General features: G+C 34.0%; 2 protein-coding genes and 1 pseudogene across 2 annotated transcripts; 1 reads left to right on the top strand and 2 right to left on the bottom strand.

Annotated features, from left to right (window-relative positions):
• The first annotated feature begins 1,190 nt into the window (after positions 1–1,190).
• LOC125200489 (uncharacterized) lies at positions 1,191–4,242 on the top strand. Its single transcript, XM_089063519.1, has 3 exons — positions 1,191–1,237; positions 3,273–3,614; positions 3,700–4,242. The coding sequence occupies exons 2-3, from the start codon at positions 3,273–3,275 to the stop codon at positions 4,240–4,242; spliced, it is 885 nt and encodes a 294-aa protein (XP_088919645.1). The 5' UTR covers positions 1,191–1,237.
• A 6,741-nt stretch (positions 4,243–10,983) lies between these two features.
• LOC148932945 (uncharacterized) lies at positions 10,984–11,485 on the bottom strand (annotated as a pseudogene).
• A 6,157-nt stretch (positions 11,486–17,642) lies between these two features.
• Positions 17,643–19,064, bottom strand: LOC125200488 (uncharacterized). Its single transcript, XM_048098126.2, has one exon. The coding sequence runs from the start codon at positions 18,969–18,971 to the stop codon at positions 17,823–17,825; it is 1,149 nt and encodes a 382-aa protein (XP_047954083.2). The 5' UTR covers positions 18,972–19,064; the 3' UTR covers positions 17,643–17,822.
• Positions 19,065–19,334: the final 270 nt, after the last annotated feature.

Genomic DNA, 19,334 nt, shown 5'->3' with positions numbered 1-19,334 from the left:
CAATGATAAATATAGGAAACCGAACCCGAAGAAGTAGAATGGATCACAGTTAATACGATTGTCTAACGTTGAAAGGTAAAGGTAGTGTAGCAGTCATCGCTGATAATGAATGATATAGAAGAAGATTTAAAGTAAATTCCTATCTCAAAAAAAAGAGTATTCATGCCACGAAGTCCTTAATCAACCTCAATGATATGCATGTAATGTCTTATTCAGTGACTTGGTAGAAATAAGTATTATAATGTATAAATGCTTTTTCTGAAAAAGAAAAGGAAAGATAAACTTAACAAGATAATGCAATAATAATATTTTATGCATACATATACGCATAAATTATATGATTGAATTTATTGCTTTAAAAATTAAAGATAGTTTATCCCCAATTATATCCCATTTCTTATCTTGATAAGTTAATAGTTGCCAATATATGTGTTAGAGCTTCTTTACATGTCATTTCTCATAGTTGATGACAAAATATTGGAAATAGCTCAAACACAATGTACCAACACTTAGCTTCCACCCTTTTTTATCCTTATTATGTAGGCCATTCTAGAACCTTATCTTGTTATGCTTAAGGTTCACTAGTACCACAAAATATACTCCATTTATCAGCGATTACACGTCCTATTTTGATTTGACATTTTAGATTTTTAAAAGGAATTATGAATAAGAGTTCAATTTTCGTAATAAAATAGTATTGTTTAGTGTGTTAAATGAAGAGAGAATAGTACGAGATATAATAAGATTGACAATGAAACAAACAAGGCAATGTCAAACATGGCATTACCCATCAACCCCATTTACAAGAATGATGTGGTCTCACAACAAGCAACTTAAAGCCGAATGTGAAGCTCTAAACAACTCACTAGAACCCCTTTTGACGATCTATCGCTTTGAATTACATATAGGCCACGTTTGGTTGCCCGGATTCTGGCAGGGAAAGTAATTTGATTCCTCAATTTTTAAATTCCAATGTTTGTTTGATTTTTAAAGAAATTAGGAAAGTAATCAGAATCCTAAAAATGTGGAAAGTTGGGCAAAATACGCGGATTATGATTCCCTAGCCTAACCCAATTATTCTTTTTCCAAATCTGAGGATTTTAAAAGATAGCAAAAAATATACGCAAAAAAATTCCTCTCTTCTCTTCTATTTATTTGCGGTTCTTTTCTATTCTCCACACTTTCACTTTTGATTTGCAGTCAGTCAAATTTCTGCCCAAATTCTCTTCAATAACAAGTAAGATTTTTGCTTCTTATCAAGAAATTTATGATTTATATTCTAGGTTTCTACAATTTTTTGTGCACTGAGTCGTATATATGCATATGAGTCGTATATATGCATATGACTGCTTCTGTTTTGTATTTTCATATATGCACGTATATTTGTATTGTACTATGTATATAAAATGTGTTATGTCCGTGAGATCTTATGGTGTATAGCTTTTAAATGTCACAAATTTTCAATTCAGATTATTCTTTGTGAATATGTGCAAGCTATTGTTGTAGTTCTAATTATTTATTCTTATCAGCTTTATATTAGGCTTGTTTAGAAATAATTTTGTTTTAGTTTTTAAAAATTGTTATGTCTAGCTTTAATTTCTCAGGGTCTCTTGGGAAGGATGATGAAAGTAAAATCAAATTTGGGAAAACATCTTTTCCTTCTAATTAGTACGCATATGAAGAGAATGGATACATTGAAGCTAATGATGCTTATGATTAGAGCTATTGTTGCACATCACTATCGAAAATATTATTTAAAGACCCCATATTCCGTAAGTGAGATTGACCGATCACGTTACATTCACAAACTGATCTATGAGAGTGATACCACATGTCATGAACAATTACGTATGGATAGATATACATTTAGGCGCCTAGTTCACATGCTTGGAACTATTGGACGACTAAGACCTACGAATAACCTGACAGTTGATGAGCAAGTTGCTATATTTTTGTACATCCTAGCCCATCATCAAAAGAATCGTACAATGAAAACTAATTTCATGCGGTCAGGTGAAACAATTAGTAGGTATTTCAATAGGGTACTCAATGCGGTTCTTAGGCTTCAAGGTCATTTACTAAAAGCTCCCTCCTCTATACCTGAGGATTCAATTGATGCGAAATGGAAATGGTTTAAGGTATCCTAAAAACACCTTCTTTTTCATTATATAAACAAATATCTTTAATATTGATTGAGTTAAAATTGTAGAATTGCATAGGAGCTCTTGATGGTACCCACATTGAAGTGAAAGTATCCGAGGTTGATAAACCTAGATATCGCAATAGAAAAGGTCATACTTCTACAAATGTTTTAGGAGTATGTTCACAAGACATGCAATTTATATATGTACTTGCGGGTTGGGAAGGCTCAGCGGCAGATGGTAGAGTGCTTCGAGATGCTTTAAGTAGAAGAAATGGGTTACCAATACAAGATGGTACGTAGCTAGACACTTTTAAAATTTTAATTCAATATATATGAATAATCTAATCAATAAATTTTTTAAATTAGGTTACTACTATTTAGTGGATGCGGGTTACACAAATGGCAAAGGCTTTCTTGCTCCTTTTAGAGGGCAAAGATATCATCTTAGTGAATGGAGGAATGGGCGTCAACCAACAACTCCAGAAGAATCTTTTAATATGAAGCACGCATCAGCTAGAAATGTTATTGAGAGGTGCTTTGGTATGCTAAAGATGCGCGGGGGCATTATTAGGAATCCAAATTTTTATCCAATCAAGCAACAAGGAAGAATTATAATGGCATGTTGTCTTCTTCAAAATCACATTAGAGAACATATGCCAGTTGATCCTATTGAAAATGATTATGGTGACAATTTGCGAAATGAAGAAGAGGCTATTGGACTAGATGGAGAATCAATTACTTCTGTTGAACCAACTCAAGAGTGGACAAATTGGAGATATAATTTAGCTAATGAAATGTTTAGTCAGTGGATGGAAAGTAGACATGTTGCTTGATATTAGTATTTTATTTTTTTCTTTCATAATATCTGAATTTACAAGTGGCAATCTGACATTTTGTGTTGATTGAGGTTATTAATATCTTTTTGTTGATTTATCCGATAAATTCTTTTAGCTTTCAGTTTGATTTTTTTTTATCTTTTATATCATAACATGTATGTTAGTTTCTAGTATATTTGCTCATGTTTGATATCAAGAATCTCAGTATCTTGCTTCTTTGGTGTTTTTTATTTATGTTTGAAGTTCATTCATATAAGAGAATTGTACAGTACTTGTTTCTATCAATTTTTCAGATGGCTCGCCGAGGAAAGAGTAATCATGTATGGACTATTGAAGAAGATGCAAAACTCGTAGAATCCATTGTTGAGTTGAAGAGGAGTAAGAATTGGGATGGTGAAAGTGGAAGTGGGTTGAGGAAAGGTTATCAAAAGGAGTTGGAAAAAATATTACAAGAAAAGCTTCCAGGTAATGGTCTTAAAGAAAAGCCACAAATCGAATCTCGTTGTAAGTTACTGAAAAAACAATATCATGCTATCTATGATGTACGTGCTAATGGAGAATTGAGTGGCTTTGGCTGGGATGATGAAAGAAAATGTGTTACTGCAAGTGCGGATGTTTGGGATGATTATTTGAAGGTAAAAATTTGTATATTTCTTATTCCATTTTTATTTATTTGTTGCATGACGAAATATTATAATGAAATTGTGTTATTGTGCGTAGAGCCATCCAGATTGTACTTTCATGAAAAACAAGTCTTTCCCTTACTTTGATCAACTATCAATTGTATGGGGTAAAGATAGAGCTGCTGGATTACATGCTGAAGTTCCAGTAGATGTAGTCGAGGAATTAGATAGAGAAGAAAATGTAGATCAAGTAGATGGAGAATCTGGTGAAGATGGTGTACCTTCATTAACTACACCTCGCGACGAAGGAACTTCAAAAAGACTTGATCGTAAGAGGAGAAGAAGTTCAGATGGTTTCATATCAAGTTTGGAGCGAATGACTAATGTGCTTGCTGCGCATATGGATAAGTCGAATGATCAAATGAACAAGATTCTGGAAAGTGTTACCGGAGGTGACAAAGAGAAAAAAGACAATCGTCGTATGCTTTATGAGAAATTGCAAGAGATTGAAGCGTTAACTGATTCTCAGAGACAAAAAGCTGCAATGAAACTTGTTCGAGATCCTGATTTATTAGATTACTTTTTCACTCTTCACGATGAAGGGGCGAAAAAGATGTTTCTAATAGAACTATTAGGATGAAATTACTTTTTTACGTTTTTGCTACCAGACTAGACTTCTTCAATTTCATGTTATTGACTATCTAAACATTATTTGCTTTTTTAATTATATTCAATCCGTGTTTTTTTTAAAGTAATTTTTGTATTGTATTTTCTATATTTTCATAATTTATTAGATGCATGTAATGAGAATTATATTTAAGTAATTATATTTAATTAGCATTATTGATATTAGAAGGATGATATATATATATATATATACAGAAACGTAGAACAAAGTCATACGTAGAGCATTTTTAGGTCATAGTTAGTTTATTTTTCGGTCATGCTAACAAAGCATGACCTAAAATGATCTTAATATGACATAAACCCAAATCTTATAATATGACCTAAAACTATTTAATTATGACCTTCCGTATTTTTGGTTAATTATTGACCATTAGATCATATAATCTTAGGACCAAGATTTGGGCTGCATTTTTGGATTTAAATGCATTCTTATTTTGATCATCTCCCTATATATATATATATATATATTTTGATTAATTGTTGTAGTTTTTAGTTTAGTATTTAAAGTTAATATAAAATTCAAAATCTTGACGTTTTCCAAACACTGGAAAGTAAAATTATTGGGAATCATATTACTAGGAATCACTTTCCTGGAAATCACTTTCCCTGCCAACTTTCCTTTCCTTTACTTTCCTGACAACCAAACATGCCCATAGGGTTTCTCAAAACATTAATGTGATATCTTACCCCAAGAATAAGTGTGTGAATGAATCATACTGACATATTCACAATAAGTTCATCATACAAGATTTGTTTAATTTAAAGTTCATTACTCGTTAACAATTTACATACGTCATAATCTGTCATTTTGAGTGCACACTTCACTAACTAGTTCGATCGCCTTGGGCGTATATAAAAGAGACACCCTTTTTTCAACCATATTCCTTCACATTTCTTAAAACATGTGTCAATAAATAGCAAACTAGGGTAATATCCGATAAATTAGAACAATACAAAGAAGATTAACTTGGCCTTGAACCGAGTAAATTGTGAAATAAGGTTTCGTAAATGAAATGGGTATAGGAAACAAAACCTGCCCAAGAAAATAAGCTAGGCCCATTAATCAAATGGGCTTAGATGAATTGTGTGTTCGAAAATTGACTCAAGCCCAATCAATAATAGAGAAATGCAATACACAATAAATAATCTACCACCAAGTAATGTTTCTCTTTCTATATAAACTAAAGTAATAGGTTTAGTTTGTCTTGAGTTATATCCCATTTCTTATCTTCGACAAAATGGATAAACATTTCCTTTACAAATAGATTACAATACTTTTCTTTACTAAGACCTGCCCAAATGCAGTGTATAATATGACCTTTTTATTATCCTTATAATTTTCAGCCATTTCGTTGCTTTATATCATCTTTATTTTTGGAGCACTCCAATTTATAAAATGTGACTGAAAATAATTACAATATTTCAATTTATTTATGTTGCAGAGTCCCACCATATGTAGTGTGTGCATTCCAGTTATGCAGATGTCTTAATTTGATGTATAATTAAAACCTTCAAAATTTCAAGTAGATTTATATTCAAGATTCATTCAACACATTGGATGAGTTCATCTTTAACGCATTTGAATTTCATAAATATAAAGTCAAATCAAATCGAATGTGCATTTTTACTTTTTAAAAAAATTTGGAAGACGCTATTTGAAAATATACTCCCTCCGTCCCACTCAAGATGGCCACATTCTTGAGTGGCACGGGATTTTAGGAAATGTTGTTAGGTGGAATAAAGTAGAGAGGAAAAATGTAATTAAATATTTTAATAAGAAGAGATGAGAGAGGGAGTTATTTTCAAAATGAGAAAGTGATCATTTTGATTGGGACAAACAAAAAAGGAAAGATAGTCATCTTGAATGAGACGGAGGGAGTACCACTAAAGCGAAAATTCAGAAATCTAACAATAATTTCGACACCAAATTTCAAGACTCAATAGAAGTGTTCTCGAAATTTCTAAAATGTTTTCTTGCAAATTGAAAACCTAATGTGTTCTCGAAAATTTTAAAATGTTTACTTGCAAATTGAAAACCTAATAAATTAATAGATATCGGGGAGCAATTTAGATGGTAAGACATTTTCTCTCAACTAATAAGTCGATTCTTCGAATAACAACAATTATGCGGCAGATGAAAAACTAAACCAAATAAAAGAGCTAAGCCCAGTTGTTGTCATTGGACATGGTAAAATCCATAAATAAAGCCACTTAATCATTCCAAGCCCAAAAACTGAATATTATTGGATTATAATTTATTTTTACCAAGAAATGTTAATTTAAGCCCAGTATATTAAACTTATATTAGGAAAGAAAACTGCATTGTAGCAAGAGCTACTACATCATATCCCTCTTGCCACATACATACACCATTTTGTTCATAATCAATAGCCATATTATTCTGTTTTAGCCTATAAATAAAAAAAATTCCATCTTGAATTCACAACCAATTATCAACATTTAATCCTATCGCTTGAACTCAAATGCTTAAATCTTTCATCTCATTCGTGTTAACATCATTAAATTCATATACGGGCGGGCAAATCTCTCGAAAAACTTAGCATCTGAGACAGAGTAAAGCATACAAAGAGGAGGCCAATTTTCAATCATGTTAAGTCTATCCCAAAATCCTCAGCCATGGCTAGTCCCTCACTTTAACATTGTGCCCCAGTGCTGCAGGGCAATGAAACTCGATTGGCTAGGAATATTTGAAACGTGAATAATAGTATCACATTATTGTTTAGATATTTTTCTTTCATGGAATATTCCTATAATAAATATATGACCACAACATTCATAAATTTTAATTAAATGCATAATTTGGTCACATAAATTTGTCGTAAATTAGTAGCCCATTAATATGCAATTGAAGGTTTTATAGATGAAAAGCAAATGAATCACATCATTAAAAGAGAAAAACATGGCATAAATATGAAGAGTTTAAGCTTCGAAATATCAAGAATCAAGCAATTGCATCGTAAAGAACTAAAACCTCTCCTTCATCTGAGCCCTTTGGCCTAGCGGTAAAGGGGCAAGGCTACCGCGTCCATACCCTAAGGTCACGAGTTCGACCCCAGGGAGGCGCAACCTGAAATTAATTTCCCCTGTGTACCTGGCAAGTTGACTAGCCATTACCCAGCTCTGTAAGTTGGCCGGCAACTAGCCATAACTCGAACTCAACATGGGGTAGATGGGGAACCACGCTCCTTCAATGCGGTTCTCTTCTGGAGAAAAATCTAGATATTATAGATTCTAGTAGAGAATTCTAGAATATGAAGTGAAAGCCTATAAATAGGAGAAGTTGTAATATTTTGTATACGTTGAGAACTTGAGAAGTTTGAGAAATAAAAGTGTGTCTTCCTTTCCCAACATCACCAACATTCCCTAAATCATTTCCCACATATTCCACCCATTCTCCTCTCAAATATTTCCTCCAAAACTAAATTACTCCTCCAAAATGTATCATATATATTCCAACACAGACAGCCAAGTGGTGCGGGGTCAATTCTTGAATCTTGGGCTGCATCTAGTTGAAACGCGACATTTTTGGGATTATGATTTCGAATTCTTGCGAGAGAACGAGCTATATCTTGCGGAGGAAATTTTACTAAAATATCTAAATATTTTAATACATACCAATTCTAGAGAATTCTACAAAATATCTATAATCAAGAGAATTCTCCTAAAAATATCTAGATATTTTAATGCCTATAAATATCTACATAACGAGATATTTATCATGCCTAAACCCTAATTATACTACCAAAATCAAGTTTAATTATTTTTATTCCAACAGTCTGGCGGGGTATACGCCAAGTAGGCCGGCGGAGCGGGATTCCTCTTCGAAAATAACCGTCGGAAATATCGGCGGGCTGCTGCTGTGGAGGTTTGGACATAATGCAAGAAGGCTTGTCTCATGCGGCAGGCTGTTGATCCGACGGCGGCGGCTAAGTATCTGACGGTATGCATCCAGAAACGGGCCGGTTGTCGAGGCGATGCATCGGAGGGAGTGAGAACGCTGAGAGGATTTGACATTTTCGAAGCCTAATAAAATGAAAAGTTCAATACTACCTTTAAATATCATTGTTACAGTAATTTTAAATATATTAAATTAGAAATAACATTAGCTGAACAGCCTGAACTCATATAAAACTTGGGTTATTTACGAAATTAATAGGGCGTAATCTATTTATAAAATGAATATGTAATTTTATTTATAGCTGATTGTTTATTTATTTCCAACTATAATAATTCAAAGCTATCAATTGAATCCTTCACTTGAATTCGATGTAAATATTGACAGTGGATTATTTAGGGGTGTATCGATAGTACATTTATGATGTTAGCTTTATATTATAAATAATATTTTATCTATTTTTTGAGGAGATATTTTATCGAATTGATTTTGAATTATAAATAATGTGTCAGAAGTCGGGTTCTATTATAGTGCTTATGGCACCCTAATTCAAAATCAAGATTAAATTTCCACCCTTGGATTTTAAAATGAGTGAATGAGATTAAAGCTCACAAATCTCAATAAATAGTAGACAAAATATCAACAAAAGGGTAATATCGTCATTATGTTATCATATGATAATTTTCGTGGGCTTTTTTTTTTTCAACATTGTGTATTACAAATATCAACAATATGACATTAGAATATCAACACAAGGACAAGAAAATATCAACACATTTTTATTGAGATTGGACATGCATAATATTGAGATTTTGCCTACAATATATTGAGATTTTTTGTTGCATTTGTTGATAAAAGCTGCTTATCAACATGTACGAAAATTGAAATATAATTTATCAAATTTCATCACCCGAACATCGTCGGAACATATGCAATTGAGATCTCGTTGGAATCCTTATTAAATTATCTTTAATTTGATATATATTTTGCGAAAAAATAATTTAAATTGAGAGAGTTACGTAAATTTAAAGATTTGAGATGATTTTGAGGAGAGAGAAAGTAGTTAGTTATAATTACTACATATAGGATTTGACATTAATATCCATTTAATTTAATTAATAATTATTTAAATTTAAAATATATTACACTTGGCATTATATTAATCACAAGATCTTCTAATCTAAGGGTTAAAAATTGGTCTCAATTTTGGATAGTTAATTAGTTAGCAATTGATCACCATCTTGTGTCACAAAATGTATTATTAAATCAAAATTACAATATCAATTTCTTCTATAATACAATTATTCATACATTGGATTATTTAGGGGTGTATCGATATAGTACATCATTGTACAAAAATTTGGATGAAATCCTTTCTAAATAAACATTGAAGGCGTTATTTGACGGGCTTACATGTTTTTGAATGTAATCACTTAAAAACAAGTAAAATCGCACAAGATAGCAACGACTTTGTCTTTGCTCTCACACAAAAACTACACATGAATTACTTGTTATTATCAGAGGATATATATCGTGCAATTCATTTCTCAATTAAGCTTTCTTTTTCTCACAAAAAGAGTTTAAAGGTAAATATGTACATTAATTAATCATCATAAATATATCTTATAAAGATAAAAACGTATAAAATGTGCATTTAAGGATGTGAAATTTATGTAAATTTCATTATTTAATCAAGAATCACTAACTCAATTTCATGATTTAATCAAGAATCAAAATAAATGTCCAATAACAATCAATTTTTTTTATGTATCTTAAATTATTCACAATTTATTAGCTCAGGCATATTAATGCGAAAAATAAATGAAAGACGACATCATTTAAGTGGCTTGGACCTGGCCTATTCTTTTATTTACGAGTGAACTACAAAATTGGTCTCTACGTATAACAAGTCGAACGCTAGAGGTATCCATATTTTAAAAAATACATTGTAAGCCTCTATGTATGGATATAATTGTTGGAAATTATTTATCATTATATATTCAAGAATACATAATTGAATATAATTATTTATCAATATACTCAATTGATAGTTAATTAATTAGAGAAAGATGTCTCTAATATCAAGTTAATGTATTATACTAAAAATCTAATTCTATTTAGGATTCTATCACATATCACATATGCGAGACATATAACTTGCAATAATATCATTTCAAACCCTTTTTCAATCTTGCAACTCTTTAAAATAAACATATCTAACTAAAATAAAAACATAAATAATTCTTTTGATAACTAATGATAAGTGTTTTAATTTATCAATCTAATTAAATTTATAATATTTATGGATTAAATAAAAATAATATTTTAATATAAAATATACATTGTGTGCGTAGTAATAAAAATTAGAAAGACTTAAACGTCCTTTGAGTTACATTTAGGTTTAATGTGAGGATAAAAGAGTATAAAAGACTCAAAATAGTGAAAAAGGGTTTGAAATGATATTAAATCCATACATAGAAGCTTACAATGCATTTTTTTAAATATGAATACCTCTAGCGTTTACGTAGGACCAATTTTGTAGTTCACTCTTTATTTTATTCAATACTACTATAATAATTTGTTCAACACAAATAAAGAAAGTTATTGGTGCGTATATTAACTATTCATCAGGTAATAAGTTCCATCAAATCCAACTAGCATTTGGTGAATCAAAACGCAAGCTATTAGCCTCAAATCTCAATCTCATTACTACATAACCAGAATAAAAACCATAAATCCCACAAATAATATCCAAAATAAAAAAATCCAAAACAAGATTCAAGCTTTCCTAGTTGACCTCCTAACTTACCTCTCAGTAATCCCCACAGACTTCTCCATACTCATTTGGATTGGAGGCTTCTTGTTCTCCTTGTTAGTGCTCTCGGCCACCGGCGTGGTCGCAGCAGCAGCTACCACGGCCGCCTTCCTCCGGCTGGTGGACTCCACCCTCTTCTTTGCAGACTCAACTCTAACACCAAGGTCATAGGCAGGCTTCTTCTCATACCCCTCAACTTCACCCTTTGCCTTTCTCTTGAAGAGCCTCTCATTTCTTCTTGCAGAGTACTCATCATACATCCTGCCCATCGTTGAACGAGGGGCTCCATTTTGTTCCAAGCTCTTGGTGCACCATTTGAGCTAGGGCCCTTAGCTCACAAGAAATAGTGTGGTATTCGGGTCAAAGCCCGGACGACTGTTCCATGTCCCAGCTGCGGTTGGGAATCTGGGATTTTGTTAGTGAACCAAAAGCATTTTTCAGTGAATTATTGGAAGCAGAATCATATTAATATACTCAAATCAAACATATTTTCCTACAAAATGGTAATAAAAGAATCAAACATTTTTCCTACAAAAATGTGAGGCTAGGACTTTTGGCTTCGCTACAGGGGCTCTTATGTAAATGCAGTTAACCATTGAAAGAAAGTAGATTAACTCTTCTGGTGAGCTAGAACCTAGAATGTTAACAAATCACCCTTTTATGTGTTTTTGGCAATGTCCTAGCATTCTTGAATTGATAACAACATAGAGACAAATATTTAAATAGTTTAGTTTCAACATCACGATTGACCTTCCCCATCTGTTTGGCTCAAGAGTTCAACGAGCCCATGTTTTTTTCTAAGCTATATATAGTTGTTAAGTGTACTGCTCATCTCGAGCCATATATACCTAATACTCCCTCCGTCCAACAATAGGAGTCCCATTTCTTATCGGTGCGGATTTTAAGAAATGTTAAGAAAAGTGAGTGGAAGAAAGTTATTGGAATAGGAGACCCACTTGTATATATTAGTTTTAAATGATAGGTGAGTGGAATGAGTTGGTGGAATGTGGGGCCATTTATGGTAATTATGAACTGGGACTCCTATTCGTGGACGGACCAAAATGGAAAAACGGGACTCCTATTCGCGGACGGAGGGAGTAATTTCCATTATGGAGTGAACTACAGAATTGGGCGAGACTTGAAAAGAGAGATGTTAATACTCCTCTTAGTTCATGCCGTTTTGGTACCAGTTCTTTTTTTGTGTGGCCTCAAATTGTTTGAGGTCACAAACCAATGACCCAGCTATGAGATGCCATTAGGGTTTAGTCTTTAGATCCAATTCTGTATGATGAATCACTTCACCCTATCTGAATAATCAAATTCTCCTTTTCTTTGTTAGCAACTTAGCATCTGTTCTATAAAAACACGTGGGCTGGTTTCTGTGCAGGAATGCTTGTGTGTGTTAGTTTGTGATGATCTTGAAGATGTGTTTTCATCAGCCCAAGCCTTTTTTGGACTGGTTTCATCGAAACAAAAGCATCAAACAAAACAAGAGGTTGTTGAACTTTTTAGCAGGTAAACTTTTTTCACTGTATTATGTTGATTTTTTTGTGAAACCTTGAATTTTTTGTAACTCTGTTTACACACACATACATACAGGTTGATTGAAAAACTTCCTCAAGTGGTACTGGGTAATGAGGAGTCACTTGCACTATCACATGCCCGGAAGTTGCTAGCAATTACATATTCCGGTGGTCCCAAACTTGTTACAGACTACCTTCTTCTTTCTCCTGTAGGCTTACCATTTAAATGGCACCTAAGACTTAGATATCTCAGTTCCCAAAATCTCATCCTCGTTTGGTGGCTTTGTATTACTTGACTTCTTCTAGGTGACAGCTGCCCGTTTCTTGGATGTGTTTGCGCTCTGTCTAAGTCAAAACTCTGTTTATGCTGGTTCACTAAACAAGCTTGCAGCAGCAAGACCCACATCATCCGGCTTCATGCATTCAATAGCTGAAGGTTCTCGGGGATCAGGTTTCCAGAATAGGAAAATTTCAAATGTATACGAATATGGAAATAATGAATATAAGCTGCCTAGCATTCCACCTTGGTTGACTAATATGGATATCCTGAGGCTAGTCAGTCTATATGTGCTCACAGGTGGTTTATATAGGTGTTTTTGCCAACTAATCTTTGTGCTCACAACTTCATGCCATTGACAAGGTTATTTTATTTCAGACTGTCCAAGTCAGGGTTCGTACTCTGGTTTAATTGACATTCTCCTTGAACACTTGCGTAAACTGATATCTGAGCTGCGACTGAAAGAACACCATAAGGAAAGCTGGCAGTCTTGGTATAAAAGAACGGATTCAGGGCATTTGGTGCGGCATGCATCCTCAATGAAATGATTTTTGGGCTGTCTGACCAGGCCATGACATCTTCAAATGGAATGTTCGGTCATCGTCTACACCATGAAAGTAATGGCGTTGATGATGCTTTGGTAGAAAATCATGCTCAGGAGAAGTACCAGAAGTCTAGTGCCAGGGCTTATTTGATTGATTGCATTGGTTCAGGTGGACAACTCAGATTATGTGATTGACTCTTGTTTAAGGCAAAGTTCAAATGATATGACTCATACAATTTATGGGATATGACTCATACAATTTATAGGGTTTAGGGTGTATGACTCAGGTGTTGTCACTTGATTAATGCAAAGTTCAAACAATTTACATACGTCATTATCTGTTATTATTAAATGTCTCATTTAGTCATTTTGGGATATATGTCATTATACGACAAATCTCACTTTTTACTGTAGGGTGCACACTCTACTAACTAATTCCAATCGCCTGGGAAGTATATATAAAAGAGACCCCCTTTTTTCAATTGTATTCATTCACATTTCTTAACACATGTGTCAATAAATAATAAATAGCAAATTGGAGGAATTTTATCCATAAAATGGAGGGTCCCTTCGGAGATATCCGATAAATTGGAACAATATAAAGAAGATTAGCATGATCTTAACCTGCGTAAATTGTGAAATAAGGTTTTGTAAATTAAATGGGTATAGGAAACAAAACATGCCCAAGACCCATTAATCAAATGGGCTTGGATGAATTGTGTGTTCAAAAATTGACTCAAGCCCAATCAATAATAGAGAAATGCAATACAAAATAAATAATCTACCACCAAGTAATGTTTCACTTTCTTCATAAACTAAAGTAATAGGTTTAGTTTATCTTGAGTTATATCCCATTTCTTATCTTCGACAAAATAAATAAACCTTTCCTTTACAAATAGATTACAATACCTTTTCTTTGCTAAGAACTGCCCAGATGCAGTGTATAATATGACCTTTTTATTATCCTTATAATTTTCAGCCATTTCATTGCATTATATCATCTTTATTTTTGGAGCACTTCAATTTAAAAAATGTGACTGAAAATAACAATATTTCTATATATGTATTTTGCTGAGGCCCACCATATATAGTGTGTGCATTCCAGTTGTGCAGATGTGTTAATTTGATGTATAATTAAAACCTTCAAAATTCAAGTAGATTTATATTCAAGACACACTCAACACATTGGATGAGTTCAATCTTTAACGCATTTGAATTTCATAAATATAAAGTCAAATCCAATCGAATGTGCATTTTTACTTTTAAAAAAATTTGGAAGAGGCTATTTGAAAATATATATTAAAGTGAAAATTGAGAAATCTAACAATATTTTTTGAGACTCAACAAAAGTATTCTAGAAATTTCTAAAATGTTTACTTGCAAATTAAAAATCTTATCAATTTATAGGTCTCGGGGAGCAATTTAGATGGTTAGACGTTTTCTCTTAAACTAATAAGTCGATTGTCTAATAACAACAATTATGAGGGAGATGAAAAACTATTACTCCCTCCGTCCCAGATTAAGAGTCACTTTTTACCATAAAAGTCCGTCCCAGTTTAAGAGTCATTTTTAGAATTTTCCATATTTGATCATATAATTTTACCCCATTCTTCATCAAAATTACATAAAAAATGCTATTATCTATATTAAAATAAATCAAAACAAAAATCAAAAGTCAAAAGTGACCCACCTTCAACCAACTTCATCATCTGACTTCATTTATTACACACTCTACTATCTCACTTCATTTATTACACACTCCACCATCTCACTTCATTTATTACACACTTCAACTCTTTCTTAAAATCCGAGCCATAACAATAAGTGACTCTAAATGTGGGACGGAGGGAGTATTAATCATTATTTGTTACTACACTTTAAAACTAAACCAAATAGAAGAGCTAAAAGCCCATGATTGTTGTCATTGGACATGGTAAAATCCATAATTAAGTCCCAAAAGCCGAATATTATTGGATTATAATTTATTTTTACCAACAAATTAATTGTAAATTGAAGCCCAATATATTAAACTTTTATTAGAAAATAAAATTGCATTGTAGCAAGAGCTACATCATATCCCTCTTGTCACATTGAAAAATACATTCACCTTTTTTTTCATAATCAATAGCCATATATTTTTCTGTTTTAGCCTATACATAAAAATTAGTCATTTCCCAGTTTTAATAACTTTGCATGGCTTCTTATCACATGAACTCAGCAAAAACACCAATAAAACAAGTGTAGTATAGACATATTCCCAAACCAACAAATCACGTATCAATATTGAGATTTAAAAAAGTATAGGTCAATTTTGGTTCTAAACATATGACAAAACTACGAATTTGATCTAAAACATTCACTTTTTTTAAAAACAGGTTCATAGCAAATAAAATCTTTGTCGAAGTGATCATTTTTTTACGATTTAGTCAAAAAACTAACGGTCATACTACTGTGCAATTAGAGTTGACCGCAGTGACGGATCTACACAGTGCCAGGCACCAGACCTCGAATCCCCCTTATACCGCCGTGCTCCGACCGTATCCGCCCCGGAGCGAGCCGCCGAGCCCTGACTCCGTCTCCCGCTGTACTCCAATCGTCCGCCTCAATTCAATTTCTGAAACAGTGAAACTGAAAATTGGGGAAGAAGAAGAAAAGTGGGCTGGATTTGTTTTAGGCTCTTTATTCATTATTGGACTGCTCTTTTATTTTGGACCTTTTAACTTAATAACTAAGTACCTAACAAACAATGCCAAGCCTAAGCCCTTACACAATTAGCCCAAACCCAAATCTTTACAGAAAGAGACAGAGAATTCACGCCTGAAATTGGAGGCTGGAGATTTTCGGCCGCCGCTGCCGGAGTTCTTCAGCTTGCCTTTCGCGATTTAGGTAAGAATTGATGTAAATAGGTGATATATCATACTATGTACTAGCCCAGAAATTGTTCGATGAAATGCTCGAAGGGAATTTCGTGAGTGAGTTAAAATTAAAGTTATTGATTTGAATAAAGAGAACATTTGTTTCGAAATAATTTTCTATGTGCCAATTCATTTCGTCAAAAACAATCATTCAGTTTATTATATAATTGTTTTAATTAATTGTTTCTATTTATTGCTTAATTAATTGGGCAAAAGATTTTGGTTTCTACCGCAAGAGATAAATCTTTCCCCTTGGTGTACCGTTTGATTGAGTTGACACTGATCCTCCCGGTTGCAACAGCTTCTATCGAGAGAGTATTTTCTTCCATGAAAATTATTAAGACATATTTGCACAATAGAATGGGAGACGAATGTATGAATGATATCTTAGTTGTATACATTGAGAGGAGAATTTTCAAAAAAAAATGGAAATAAGACCTTCTTCGCCGATTTAAGGACACGGCGACTCGCCGGAAACAATTATCATCTAGTGTGTCGTAAGAGCAGACATTACATGTAAAATTATATATTTTAATATTTATATATATATATATATATATATATATTAAATTTCAGTCCTGGCTTGCTCAATTTTCTGGATCCGTCCCTGGTTGACCGTTACTTTTTTAACGGAACTATAAAAAAAGGACTACTTCGTCGACATTTTCATTTGTTATGGACCTATTTTTCAAAAACTAAATTTTTTGGACCAAATTCGTATTTTGTTCATATATTTAGGACCAAAATTGACCTTTATTCATTTAAAAATCCCATCTTGAATTCAAAACAAATGATCAACACTTGATCCTATCGTTTGAACTCAAATGCTTAATTCTTCCATCTCCTTCGTGTTAACATTGCTAACTTCATTCATGTACAGGCGGGCAAATCTCTCGAAAAACATAGCATCTGAGGCAGAGTAAAGCACACAAAGAGAAGGCCAATTTTCAATCATGTTTTTTCTGTCCCAAAATCCTCAGCCATGGCTAGTCCCTCACTTTAACATTGTGCCCGAGTGCTGCAGGGCAATGAACGACGCTAGAGATTTCGAATTTACTAACTAGTAACCAAAGAAAAGAAAATCCCTAAATATCCATTATCTTGACTCATAGATATCTTAGTTTCTTGCAAGAGAGCAAGAGCTAATGCACAACTTAGCAAAGCCAAAAATGACTTAGATTGTATTTGAACATAATAGTTGTGACAATGGCAAAGGAAAAGGTAACTAAGTACTTATAAAACTAGATATCACTTGCCACTTACTTCTGTCACTACCTTCACAATCAGATCAAATCTCATTACAAAATCTAATCAAAGTGTATGAACCATGACCAATCATCCATCAATTAGGCATATACATACATACAAAAAAAAACATCTTGAATTTCTCCTTAAAAATGTACTCCATACTACAAGCTTATCAAAGTGTATGAATCATTGGTCCAATCATCCATCAATTAGACATATACATACATAAAAAAAACATCTTGAACTTTTCCCAAAAAATGTATACTACTTGATCCTAATGCATTAACCAAATAACTCAAGCTTTCACCTCAACTTTAGGGATGGAAACATCACTAAGATGATCCAAATAAGGGCTAACAAATCTCTTGAAAAACTGATCATCTGTGGACTTGCAAAGTGTTCTAAGACTAGGCCAATCCTCAATCAAGCCTTTCCCCACAAGAACTCCCAAAACCCTAAGCCGTGGCTCATACCTCTTCCCAATGCTGTAGTGGAGCGCCAACGGGTGTCCAACGATGCTCGAGGCATCATACTTCCCTGTACCAACCAGAAGCTCAGTCACCTTCCTCATCTTATCAGTGGACACAGCCAGCACCAGAGGCTCCCTCTGAAACATACACAATATGTCGCTATCCGAAAATCCCATCTCCCGGAAAGCCTCCATCTTTCTCTCCAACCCCTTGCTGCCCATCGAAGCAATGGTCAGAACCCCGTAAATGAAAGTTTTCGAAGACACGGCTATCCCCATTTCTTTGGTTTTCTCCACAGCTGCAATGAAAACTTCAGGCTTGCTAATGAAAGCATTCCCATGGCCACCATTGAAGACCACATGAACTCTGTCAACAGACACACCACACCCCTTCAAAAATTCGAGATTCGGCTCAAGGGTTTTCTTCAAATTGGAGGTGAGCAGCCTCGGGGATCTCCTCACGGCCCTCAAAAGGGCAGCATTGGATCCCATCAATGATTTGAGGACTGACAGTGAAGGGATGATGAAGTTGTTCAAGCTCGAGGCCAGGATTATTGGGCAGGCGGAGATCATATTGGAAATGTCGGAGGGGGAAAAGCCCAATTCTTGGAAGGCCTTGATTTTGGGTTCGACGTTGCGTTCGAGGCTGTAGGAGAGCAGAATTGGCCTCCAATTGATGAATTTCTGCAGCTGGGGATTCGAGAATCCGATTGATTTCAGGAATGAGAGCATCGAATTGACCCTTTCTGGGTTCTTGAGGTCGCCCAACTGGGAGGCGACTCGGGAGGAGAATTCGCAAGGGAAATGGTGCTTGTGCACCAAAATGTCGTATACTGCATTGTTAGGGTTAGGGTTTAGAGTGGAGAAGAATTGGGGGAGAAAGAGGGAAACAGGGGTGATGCGTAAATTGAGCTTCTTGTGTGAAGCGTGGTGGAAAGTGAAAAAGGTGAGATTTTTGCGGATGAATGCAGACATTATTGAAGGAATTGGGGAATTGAAGAAGTGAATCACGAGGGTTTTAGAAAGGTTAGTCACTCAAAGCCGAATTCATAGAATTGCAGAGGTGTTTCAGTTATGTTGTTAAGGGCCTGTTTGATTTTAAAAAAAAAAAAAAAAACAAGAGACCTTGATATGCACTTTTATCTTGTCTCTATGTTAGTGGTTAATGGGATTCACCAATTAGATAGGTTAGGGCATTGTTTCAACTCGATTTTCATCGAATGCCCTTTTCCCTTGTGCCGCAATGTGCTAACCTCCCACTCTTTGTGACCTCTGCAATCCACGGTCGTCGTTGCACCTTCTGCGCTATCACATGTTTGATTGGGTTGATGGTACTGA

Source organism: Salvia hispanica, chromosome 2 (assembly GCF_029641045.1).
Source record: "Salvia hispanica isolate PSC_SH4W2 chromosome 2, Shi_PSC_v1, whole genome shotgun sequence".
NCBI classification, from domain to species: domain Eukaryota; kingdom Viridiplantae; phylum Streptophyta; class Magnoliopsida; order Lamiales; family Lamiaceae; genus Salvia; species Salvia hispanica.
The sequence above is the reverse complement of the archived record's forward strand: the minus strand, read 5'-3'. Positions and strand labels throughout refer to the sequence as shown.

Coding starts and splice junctions, on each gene's coding strand:
- LOC125200489 (XM_089063519.1), top strand. CDS start 3,273: ATGGCTCGCCGAGGAAAGAGTAATCATGTATGGACTATTGAAGAAGAT. Junction 3,615..3,699: donor TTTGGGATGATTATTTGAAG/GTAAAAATTTGT, acceptor TATTGTGCGTAG/AGCCATCCAGATTGTACTTT.
- LOC125200488 (XM_048098126.2), bottom strand. CDS start 18,971: ATGTCTGCATTCATCCGCAAAAATCTCACCTTTTTCACTTTCCACCAC.